We start from the raw sequence: 12673 nt of genomic DNA, 5'->3' as shown, positions 1-12673 counted from the left end.
CATCAGTTAAGACACTTCAGATGTAATTCCCAGTGTTTCTGAAGGCATGACATTAAGTAATTACTAAATGTGAACAGTTAATTGGGAAAGCATGTGTGTATTCTTTCAGTTTAGTTAAAGTGAACTGCTCTTGGGGTGTGATCTAACCAGGTGTCTGTGTCTAAGACCACATTCAGAACAGTAGACTGACTAGTCCGCGGGTCAAATATGACAACCCACCAAAAAGCTTGCCGTCTAATCCAATAGTAGACACAGGGTAGATTCCCCACAGGGAAGTATTCATGTGGGTTGGCCATATATGTCCCTCGGACTAGTAAGATTACTGTTCAGAATGCAGCCTAAGATAACAGTCTGTTGCATTGTCTCTCCAGATGATGAAATCTGACTGTTTTCTTGGTAAATGTGTGCTTTATGTCATTTTGCTAGAAACGTGTCAGACTGACTTTGTCTGACCTTGGGATTTTTTTCCAACAATGGATTGAAAATCCCAAGGAACCGTAAGTTGCTGGCAATTTTGTTAATCAATACAGTGAATTTCTTAACCGTTGTTTCACTTAAAACCTCTTTTTATCAGTGAAAATGTTCAATAAGTCAACATTAATTATTGAGAATTACACGAGCTTTGAAGTTGAATTTCTGTAATAGTCACATGTTATAACAGTTGCTATAGAAACTTGCTGTATGTGATGGTGATATGACATGCAGTATCTTGTCCTATTTATTTTACAGCGAAACAATTGACATTTAATTTATCTCCAATTATGTGCATTTATGTCCAATCACTGGCATTCAGAAGTCGTTCTGACTTCCATTCTTCGAAATGTAATCTTATTCCCTTGTGCTCTTTGTATGCTTTAACTGCCGTTTCATTCGGTCATTTTCATGCTTTAAATTACATCCCATTCCTTCATGTTGTGTATAATGTCATGCTTTAACTGTCAGAGTGCTTTAGTTTATAATTGTCCATTTCTGTCTGCTATATTATGATGTGTATTATGTCATCATAACCAGTTTAAGATTGATGTATAGACTTCCAGTATGATGGTCAAGTGGCAGTTTCAGACATTTACTATGCATGTGTGGTGTTGTTAGCACTCCATATGATAAACCCAGCAGATGGCGACGCTGAGCAGAGTATGACATGTAGGATGTTCTCACAGAATGAACAATTGTAATTAATATGGATGCTTTGGTGTATTTTGGGGTATTTTTGTTAACATTTTGAAACTTAAGATAGAACTTTAGAGAGACTTTGAAACTTTAAATTTTGTGTGAACTGTTACCCTGAATCTAGGAATTGATAATTTAAAAAAATAATTTTTTTAAGATAACTAACGTATTAAGACAATTCAAATAGTTTGGAAATGTTTGAATAATTTGGAAACATTTTGAATGGCTAACATCAGCTATACAAGAGGGCTTCCCTTGGTTATAAACTAAGGACCCAAATCATAGTGTGGGATGTAGGCTGCTATATTTCCAATACCACCTTGGCTTCAACAGCAATCAAGTGAGAAACCCATTGTAAACAAAGCTTTCCCCAGAGACCAGGCTTGTTATCATTTGGACGGCTTTTGGCCCTAAAAGAGGGCCTACATTTCCAAAGATGACTGGACAACTTGGAAAATTTTGGGGTTAGTTTGTTGACCTTGCTTGGGCTGGATTCCCTGTAAATCGATGACCAAATTACAAATTCACATTTCGGATTCACTGCACCCCAAACCCTGGGGAATCCCTGCTGTAGAATATAGACCAAAATCTTCTTTAAGTCTTCACTGTGGGATTTGATGCCATATCGGATATTACCCTAGCTTTGACAGCAATCAAGTGAGAACTCCCAATACTTTCTCTGCTCACTGTTGGTATCAGGTGATACATGCTGGGTTTATCACGCGGGGGGAAAAACGTCCCTACAGAGGAATGATGGATAGGGCGATGTTTTTATAATGGACAGAATATCTTAATTATCTCTCTGATGGGAATTATTGCATGGACTACGGGACATTTTTCATTTAAATGGATTTATTAGAATGCAGTGATATTATTAGTGAAAGGATAATATCTCACTAACTAGGAATTTAGCATGGACTATGGGATATTTTCATGGAATAAACTTAACTTTAATATTTGGTATCAATATGATTGATAAATAGATAACATGTTTTTGTTATCTCACTTATATATATATATATATATATATATATATATATATATATATATATATATATATATGGATGAACCACTAAAATTTTTCTTACCTAAATCCCATAAAATTGCGTCCTCTAATATAACTAACATCTTAAAATCCTCATTGGGCACAGTGATCAATGTTCTGTGAGGTAATCTTAATATTTAGATACTGAGGTGATGGGAAGCTTTCAAATTGGTTCTCATGTTTATATATGAATTCTGGTGTCACAATAACACCATTTTACTACCAAGCTATGAGGAGAAACAAAGATATGACTGTTAATGTGAAAATTTCACTTCAATCAGGAGAAATTTACTTCAAGTCCTAGGGATGGATAATCAACATTTTAAACTATTAGTAATCAGTGCTGCATTTACCCAACCCCTACCTCATCTCCTCCAAAAATGTCTTCATTTTCATAATTAATGAATTATTTTTATAATTGTAATGAAGTAAAAAAAAAAGCACCCTTTGTGATAACTTTTCATACAGACTAAAAAGATTTGTATAAAATGGAAAAAATCAAAGAAATTTCAAGGAATTTGAAGAAAAAAATGTAAAGATATATAGTTGACAAGATTGATAACATGCCTGCTTTCAGCTTAGGAATGTGAAACAAAAATGTTTTCTAGTATTTGGCTGTACGGATAGTTTCATTGTGGATAGTTGCACTTCTCAACCTGATACAATATTGTCTAGGCTGATGTTGTAGCAGTTGTTCCTGTTGTCATTGGCAACCTGACACAATATTGTCTAGACTGATGTGAGAGTTGTTCCTGTTGTCATTGACAACCTGATACAATATTGTCTAGGCTGATGTTGTAGCAGTTGTTCCTGTTGTCATTGGCAACCTGACACAATATTGTCTAGACTGATGTGAGAGTTGTTCCTGTTGTCATTGGCAACCTGATACAATATTGTCTAGGCTGATGTTGTAGCAGTTATTCCTGTCATCATTGGCAACCTGACACAATATTGTCTAGACTGATGTGAGAGTTGTTCCTGTTGTCATTGGCAACCAGATACAGTATTGTCTAAACTGATGTTGTAACACTGTTCCCGTTGTCATTGGCAAGCTGACACAATATTGTCTAGGCTGATGTTGTAGAAGTTGTTCCTGTTGTCATTGGCAACCTGACACAATATTGTCTAGACTGATGTGAGTGATGTTCCTGTTGTCATTGGCAACCTGATACAGTATTGTCTAGGCTAATGTTGTAACATTGTTCCTGTTACCATTGGCAACCTGACACAATATTGACTAGGCTGATGTTGTAACATTGTTCCTGTTGCCATTGGCAACCTGACACGATATTGTCTAGGCTGATGTTGTAACATTGTTCCTGTTGTCATTGGCAACCTGTTGTAGCTTATACCTTGTCTTTCTTGCTTGCTTTCTGGCTCAGCTCAAACCAGGAGACAGGGGATACCGTGGGGTTAACCCCCCAGCTGTAAGTATAAATATACTCCAGACTTTATACCTATCACCCTCCTGTCTGTGATGTTATCCTGGTTCTCACCTAATTTTTTTTTTTTTTTTTTTTTTTTTTTTTTTTGTTTGCACCTGCCGTCTTTATTAATTGCTGTCTATTTTACGGTCTGCACCTGAATATTTACAGCCTACTGGTCACTGAGACTGCCAGACTTCAGAGAATGATTGTCCCAATCAGAATTAATAAATTGTATGGACAGATAAAAAACTAAATAGTACGGAAATTGGTTAATTACTTATTGTGATGGTCCCAGTCAAAATTTAGTAAGGAAGAATATTTAAGATGACAGTAAAATTTTCCAAAAATTTCGTAATTTTTACCAGTTTTAGCCAAAGCCACTGGTCAGTTTATGTGGACAAGTGGCTAGTTTTGGTCAGTTTTCTAAGACCAGTGACCAGTGTTGCAGATTAAGCTTCCTTTCACATCTATGTTCTTTTCTTATTTCTTATCCATTTATTACCTGGACACTTACTCCACTTAATTATTAACTTTTATCTTATATATCATGTCTGTACTCCACTGTGTAAACCTATACCCTTGCTTGCTGAAAGGCTTATTAAGCTGTGGTTGTAGGTTTGATTTATGTGATTCATGAAATCTTTAATGAAAGAAATCCTACTGACAATTTTGACGGCATTTTGGCAAAAAGCTGGATAACTCCTCACTTATATAAACTTCAGCTGGTATAGTGGGAGCTTTATCCAAAGATATTGACACAGATATCACAAATTAGTCGACATCATGAAATTTGACATTTGATTTAATTGCATTGGCCTGGCTCCTCAGAAATGATCAAAAACACAACACTGTATTTGGGGATTGGTTTAACTGACATTCATGGATGACTGATTTTATTGTCCTTTGAGTATTTTATGTATTTTGGTTTATAGTGCATTCCCCACCTTGTAATGGAAGACACGCCCACCTTCTGCACAATCAGAAACCCTCCTTCTCTCTTTCTCTCTCTCTCTTTTTCTCTCTCTCTTTTACAGAAAGCACTGCCTGCAAACATCCCTTTTCATGTAACATGTGATGTCCTTTTCCTCTCCAACCTGTCCAGATGGACAGTGATTTGGTTTCCTGCACTCACACATCTCTATCTCCCCAGACTCCTTCCTGTCAAACTGGGTTCCCAGAGTACCACCACTTTGTATTGATTTTTTCTCCTCAGTTTCACTGTGATTACTGTTAACTGGATCTCCTGGCAAGGATAAAGTTAATATGTGTATGCATGCATGTGTGTGTGGGTGTGTGTGTGTGTGTGTGTGCATGTGAGTGTGTGATCAAATACACACTCGCATGCACACGGACATCCGTTTTCACGGCCATATTCTCACATCGTGTCCTTTCATGTTTGCTATAAAACTTTATTTAAATAAGTGATTTAAGTAATGGTGCCTGACTGGAGTTAAATAATGACGAAGATATACATCATAAAGTTCATCTTGTCTGTGAGTCCATTGCTTCCCGAATGATTCAAGATGTGTTACTTGCATGCTGAGATAAAAAAGATGATGATCCTGAACGTGTATGAGTTTTTCCTATGAAAAAACCCAATTGATAAATGGTCACTGATTTGACTGATTTGGCCGTTTCTGTTCCATGCCAGCATATTGGCAATGTTGGGGGTCTAAAATTTCCATTTTGATATATAGCAAGTTGATTGATTGGCTGCCAGTTGTTTCGTTTAGCGACTAGTTTGGACAAGTGAGTTATAAATCTGGGAAAGAGAGTCCTGCATGTCTGTGTCACTCATGCTTTTGATTTAAAAAAACTTAAAATATTTAATTGGTTAGGCTCCTAACTGTTTGAGGAGGAAAAGCATTTTTTTTCTTATTTTGATATTTTCCTTTTAGAAAGTCAAAATGTTGTTTGTTTATTGATTGCTTGAGTGACAGATACAGCGGATGATGTAGATATCTTTGTGTTAGTGGGGGTATCTATCCATCTTTCTGGCTATGTTTACCACATGTGTACTGTATGATTTGGCATCCCATCAAGTAGTTTAATTTTTGTATTGATCAGTTTCCTATTACCATTGGAGAATACATGTGGCAAAGTATTGACAAAATACAGTTGTGAGAGATGTTAATGTGGAAAACACATTGGCGTGTATGTCCTGCCAAAATGGTGTCTGTATTTGCTGTCAAAAAACTGGTGTGTGTACTTCCTGTCAAAAATAGACTGTTTTCAATGATGAATAAATTAGTTTCAGTAATGACCTTGCGTACTTCATGCAATGCCTGATTAATCATTTTGTTTCTACACTTTTTAATTATTTTATTTTTTCTTTTTCTTTTTTCAATTTCTCTTTACAGGAATATGAAGTAAATATACCCTTTCTTTTTGCTTTGGTATTTTTACGTTTGACAGTTTGTCGCATCTTTTATTTGTGTGTCTCCTGCTTAATTTTTGGCATGAGTGTCAGCGTGCTTGTTTGACATAATAATCACATTTTTGTATTAGGTTTAATTATTTTAGTAATTTTATTTACAAAGTTAAACTTGAAATGATTATTTGTAAGGTGTCTAAAGATAAGACAATAGTTAATTATTTTTCCCAGAAAATTATTTCATAGAAAACTGTCACTAGTTCCCACTATGATAAATGTTTGCTGCAGAAGATAATGATGAGCTTGTACTTAAAGTTAATAATATTGCTCCTGTTTTTTTGTGCAGTGGTGTTTCCCTCTCTGCTGTGTAGATGCAATGGTTTCTGTGTCCCAGTGTTTTAATGCTGTGAAAGATGCTGTTTTTGTACCAGTGTTGCAACACTGTGTATGTTCACCAGTGGTTTATCTGTAGTTTGGGCTATATGCTATTTGGCATAGTGCACTTATGTTGTGTTACATGTTAGTCAGAGCTTTGTTGTCAGGGTGATGTTTTATCCATTCTCCTGTGCTAGGATGAAAGTTTTGATTCATGCAGTTCTTTATAAACTAAAAAAAAAAGATGGAATTATAATTCACTCTTTTCTGTTTGAAACAGAGATCACCACCAAGTTCAGTTCACTTAAGAAGCCTCTTGGCTTGTAAGTGGTGAAATATAATCTCTGATATGAGAGTTAATTATGATTCCATCTTTATCTTCAGTCTCCAGTGTGGCAGCACTGCCTGTAAACCCCAAGTCAATTACATGTAGTAACCAGACTGCTAGATGGCAGCCAGTTTGGGCTGAGTATATTTCTCTCGCTAGTATATTGGGCAGTTGGAGAATAGAATGCTTTGTGGCCTGTTCATCGCATTTTTAGGATGAACTTTTTCTGCCCATTTTAAAAGAAACTGTAGGACTAAGTGTCTACTTTAGCTGGAGGGTTGCTGTGTGTACTGCAGCTTAAGACAATCATAGTTTTAGCTTAACTGGTTTGAGAACTTGGGATTCGTGTCTCACCAACTGCAACATTAGATGACTTTGCTCTAGTTTTAGTAATAGTGCTTAAAGGCGTGACTGTAGGGCCACATTATGCCAACTTCAGCCACTGGGACATGTTGTGCTAACAGCCACAGCAGTATCATGTTTTGTCAGCAGCAATCACAGCAATTGTAGGACGATGTTTGGCTGGCTTCATTCATTGGATCTCTAGCTTGTTCAGGTAGCTTTAGCTGTATAGCCTTGTCATGCTGTTTATTTCCCCATGGGGCCTTATTCTGTCAACTGAAGCTGAAGAGAGTTGTTCTCTGTCAGCTGGGACAGGTATGGTGTGGGTTATCTTTAGAATTATAAAACAGCTGCTGCTTCTGAGACATGGTACTAGCCCACTTAATTAGTAACTTGAGAAGAGTTTATCAAATGTGAAATATTGCATTTTACATTATTACCCATGAGGCACCCCCTGCTCTTACAAAAAGAAAAAAAAATGAATATTTTCAAATGTTAAAATAGACTTTTTAAACAAGATGGGCAAAGGAAATGATTGAATATTGGATAACATACTCAAAGCAAAGTGAATGGTAATTGCATGTATATCATATTTAAGTTTACGTAATGATTTTAACTTTTTTTTTTGGTTTTAATTTGGAAACTTGATGATCCTAATTTTCTGAAGCATCTTATTTACATTGAGTTGTGGTGAAGGGAAATAAGAATTTTTCAGGGTTTTTCCAACTTCAGACTAGTTAACTCTTGGTACCTTTGACCAAATCTTTTGAATCCTCTTTTGGTACTTTTTATAATGCAAGAACAAAATATCCAACTTTGGCCTCTTTACGTTATGGTCTGTGATATTTTTTAAAGCTTGCTTCAGTAAATGTTGTGACTGTCTCTCCAACCCCTTGCAGTCTTTTATATTGTGTTCACTTATACAAATGCTACCTAAATTTCAAAAAAATTTTATATAAAAAGAATTGAACAAAAGCTTCTTTCCCCCTTCCCTCCTTAAAAATCTGTATTGCTTAGCTATATAAATGGGGTGTTTAACCACCCTCACCCCCACCCACCCTTCCTGGATGTTGGGTATTGTTGCTATGTATCTCTCTCCTCTTGGTTGTGGCTACTGGCTTTGGTGAGCAAACTTTATATTTACTAGTAGGCTAGTGTGCTACTGATACATTTTATACTGGCATCATCACCGTTAGTCAGTCCATTTTGCAGTACGGAGCCACACGACGACCCAGCAATGCCTCTCGTCAAAGGAGCAGATAAAAGGTATGAGATGTCAGGGAGAACACTGATAAAATTGCCAGAAAGAGAAAAAAATTGTAGGAAAAAAAGAAGGGAAAGCAAAAACCACCTGCCACTGAAACTATTTTATCCTTACCTGTTAGTAATCAGTTATTTCATACCTTATTTACCACGTGAAATATGGCAGAATTTAGAGCTATTTCATTGGTATTCCTTCATGAGTTGCCCTCCCCCCTCATCTATCTGGGTACCTGACATGCTGAGTAATATTATGCAGAAGAGATCTATTACTGTTCTGCCAATAACATTTGTACCCGAGTTGTGGTAATTTTACTGATTCAGGGATGAATTTATTTGAAATATCCAGTTTCTGCCTAGAGTTGAAAACCTTGAAACAGGTGTTGGTGAGGTTGGAAATGGTAGGAATTATAAATATGTAGCCTTCACTAGTATATACTTATACATAAACTGATATATCCTTGGTGTTAAGTATGCTCTGGGCAGAATGTTCATACACCTTGTCCCGGGTCCTATGGGCTCTAGATTCTTCATTTTCAAACCTCCATATGTGTGCTCTTATCAGACTGTGGCCATCGGTGGCATTTTGGTGGATGTTCATGGTACCAATCACAAATTAACACACTTCAGAACCCACCTTATGCCATGCTAATTATCAGTTTATTCAGTTACTTAAGAAAACAATGCTGATGTTATTATGCAGGCCTCATAAATGACAATTGCCACATGCTAATACAACCCTTAGATTTGGGGCACAAACGACTACAGCCACGAATTGAGCACCCCAAGGTAAAATTATTTGCCATGAGCGCAGCATTGGACCTCCCAAACAATTTGGATATATGGCTTGTTGGTCCTGAAGTACTAATGGCTACTAACTTTACATTGTGGAGATCATTTGTGGCTGTAGTTGTTAATTTAGGCATTTGTATTCACAAATCCGAAGCTCCATTTTGTAAACGCCTAATCCATACATAAGGCCTGAAATGCTAGAAACCAGCATGTGTGGAAGTTTGAAAATATAGAAACTGGTAGACATGGCTCCTGGGACTGTGGCTATGTGTTCAACATGTTAGCCTCATATATGTCTATATACTGCATATGCTGCCTCTCAGTGTGGTGTCGTTAGCCAAAGCTGGGAATGTGATTGGCAAAGGCCTAGGGTAAACAACCTCTCATGTTGGTCTGTTGTCAAGGTTTCTCTGTCCAATGTGGTTGGTTTGTTAATTGTTTTTTGTAGAATTAAATGGCCACTTTTTTTTTTTTCGATGAATGAAAAAAGGAATGAATGGAAAATGGAGATGGTTTCAGTCAATCATATAAATTTTCTAACCAAGATTTTTTTAAATCTGATTTATACATAACATTGTGATTAATGTTAATGGAATAATGATGAGAAAAAATAGTGATCTCAGTTACTGCTTTAGAGACAAAGTTGCTCTCCAATCAGAATTAATCAGCATGGTATTGTAAATGTTGACAAGTGCTTGAATAAATTACCATTATTTCCTGTTGTGTTCATTCATCTTGTTGTTATTTAAGATACCACTTTCCTAGCATGGACGAGCTGTCGGAAATGATACTTCCTGTGCTGCAGTTTTATGGGTAAGAGTTTGTAATTTGGTATGTTCACCTATTAAAAAAATTGCCTTTAATTTCCAAATATAAAAGAGAGCTGGTATCAGTTGACTAGACTTGGTGTAAAATTCACCTTATTTGCGCACACATATGTGAAAATAACACCTGGAACTTCAGATGCTTGATTTCACTGAACATTTTTATTGTCCCCTCTCTGAGTTCTGAGCATGTTGAATGGTCTTGCACGTAATATATCACTGTATCATCTTTTGTTGTGTATGTATGTATTTCAGTATCAAACATTTCATAGGGTTTGGTATGGGAGCTGGTGCCAACATCCTGACTAGATTTGCTGTAAGTAGCTTGATAAAAAAGGGCTTCAAGGGGATCCTTACCCCAAGATACCTACTGAAGATTCCTTCCACCTTTAACACTCAAAAACACACACACACACACACACACACACACACACACACACACACACACACACACACACACACACACATGCCATTCAAGCACACAGACATTGGCACAAAAAACTTAGATGTCTATAGATAAATAAACACTTGCATACATGTACACACAGGTGAAATTAAAAAAAAAAAAAAAGAGAAATCATGAGGAAATAAAGTATACAGACATTGTAACATAAATATTTTAAAATACATGGCAAAATAGCTTTTGTGGATACATTTTATCTTAATGTATTACATTGTATCTTATATAATAACACTGGTCACCATTCCAGCTAAACCACCCTGAGAAGGTGGATGCCCTGGCACTGGTCAACTGTACTGCCTCTGTGTCTGGATGGACAGAGTGGGGATGGCAGAAGGTTTGTAACAGCACGTCTCATTGGTTAGTTCATCCGAAATAGGTCAAAGTTCAGTTCACTCACAAGTCACAAGGTGGCGTATATCTTAGAATGAAAGTCTTCCACACTATTTTTTATCCAGAAATATTGGATATTTGGGGGTTTAATTAGTGGACCACCATGCCCAAAAGGAACTGTGAACCTTCAGTGCTTGCATTTTGAGGAATTTTTCAAAAGGTCCACTTTTGTCTCTGAAATCTTGACTCCTCTGTCATTGGTTTATGCTGAACATAGTTAATAAATTTTTAATGGTGTGTATTTCAGTTAAACACATGGTACTTAAAGAGTGGCAGTATGACTGGTTTCACTGAGGACTATCTCTTGTGGCACTGGTTTGGACAGAAGACTGTGGACCAAAACTACGACCTGGTTCGCATGTACAGAGACACCATGAAACACATCAACCCTCACAACCTGGCACTGTTCATAGAGTCCTACACAAAGTAAGTGGACCACTCGTGCACACACACACACACACACACACACAGACACACACTAGATTTGGTGTAAGACTTGTAAAAATAATGCTGTGTTCGTATCTTACACAAGTATGGGTTTGGTAAATGCAAGATTAAATCGATATCTTATAATTGTTGCCAGGCTAAGTAAAAATGCCCTGAGAGCAACAACAGAAATATTTGTCATTCATATCATTATGCAGTGATGTTATATTAGTAGTATTTATTCATTTGTGTATTTTTCAGTGTTTATCTGTATATTTATTCATGTATTTGATGAAATGGTACTTGATAATTTAGAATAGAAAGTTTAGTAGTAGTTTCTCCTGTTTATTTTCAGGCGTACAGCTCTAGCAGTTCACAGAGACCTTCCAAAGCTTGGCGTTAAGAGCACACCAGGAAAGAACACAGGGGCCAGGGCACTGGAGTGAGTAGACTCTCTAACCATGTCACAGTTATTAGAATTACTAAATAGAAATAGGTCCATGCTTTTTAAAGAGTTAAAGTGTCTGTATAGTCTAGACACAGTTATTCCTTGCATCAGTTGTCGCCATCAGTATTATTTATTATTTCCTGTTCAGTGTCTGTACATTTGCCTTGATTAAGAGAATGTAGTTCTTGACAGAAGTAATAATAATAATTGTAATGTGAGCAAATACATTAATTAATTGTAGCTGTGATGTCCTGTTGATGGCTGGAGACAACTCTCCTCACTTGGACGCCATGGTGGACATGAACTCCAGGATTGACCCCAGCAAAACCAGCTGGATGAAGGTAAGACACTGGGTCACTAAGTGACTGATGTCTTTACTTGTCTTAGCAAGGAGTGGGCTTGGCTCTCTCTGGTCTCTGAGTTATATACTTACAACACTTCAGAAACTAGGCACTAGGTACCACACTGGGGCCTGTGTCACTAAATGACTTCAGTCTTAAAGAGTCTGTAATTACTATTATCAGTTCTAGTGAAGGGGCCTGTCTTTCTGTGTCCTCTTAGTTCTAGGTGTCTTCAAGTGTTACATGCATAGCACTGCCCCTAGATTTCTGACTACAGCTAGTTTTGGTATTACTGTGTGTGTGTGTGTGTGTGTGTGTGTGTGTGTGTGTGTTGTCCAGTAATAAGATATATACACTATGATTTTTGTTTTCCAGATCTCAGACTGTGGTGGTATGCCCCTGGAGGAGGCACCAGAGAAAGTGTGTGATGCCTTCAGATTATTCCTACAGGGCCTGGGATATGGTGAGTATACACTGGCTGCACCTAGTGGCCATGTTCTCTTTCTTATTTAAAATTTTTCTGTCTCCATCATCATCAGTACCTGCAGTAAGAGGATGAAGATGATGATGATGATGATGATGATCTTGATGTACTGGAAGGCTGATTTTACATTAATACACTCTATTTTAGTTGTACCTTTTGTTAAGTTGGGATTTTTGTTGTACAG

The 12673-nt window shown here is 36.9% G+C and overlaps 1 protein-coding gene across 14 annotated transcripts in view; it reads left to right on the top strand.

The window, feature by feature from the left end:
• Window positions 1-12673, top strand: part of LOC106169079 (protein NDRG3) — a 29205-nt gene that overhangs the window by 13260 nt on the left and 3272 nt on the right. For 5 of the 14 annotated variants that reach the window (XM_087010997.1, XM_087010991.1, XM_087010992.1 and 2 more), the window contains 9 exons: window positions 3598-3642; window positions 8274-8327; window positions 9864-9926; window positions 10193-10253; window positions 10648-10734; window positions 11038-11216; window positions 11572-11658; window positions 11906-12005; window positions 12381-12468. In XM_087010997.1, the coding sequence (XP_086867123.1) occupies window positions 3598-3642; window positions 8274-8327; window positions 9864-9926; window positions 10193-10253; window positions 10648-10734; window positions 11038-11216; window positions 11572-11658; window positions 11906-12005; window positions 12381-12468 (764 nt within the window). The remainder of the gene's footprint in view (window positions 1-3597; window positions 3643-8273; window positions 8328-9863; window positions 9927-10192; window positions 10254-10647; window positions 10735-11037; window positions 11217-11571; window positions 11659-11905; window positions 12006-12380; window positions 12469-12673) is intronic. The other 9 variants (XM_087010995.1, XM_087010993.1, XM_013548401.2 and 6 more) reach the window with 3 other exon arrangements.

Source organism: Lingula anatina, chromosome 4, assembly GCF_051362555.1.
Source record: "Lingula anatina isolate TDL-2025a chromosome 4, LinAna3.0, whole genome shotgun sequence".
Taxonomy (NCBI): domain Eukaryota; kingdom Metazoa; phylum Brachiopoda; class Lingulata; order Lingulida; family Lingulidae; genus Lingula; species Lingula anatina.
Note: the sequence above shows the minus strand (reverse complement) of the source record. Positions and strands in the feature narration are given on the sequence as shown.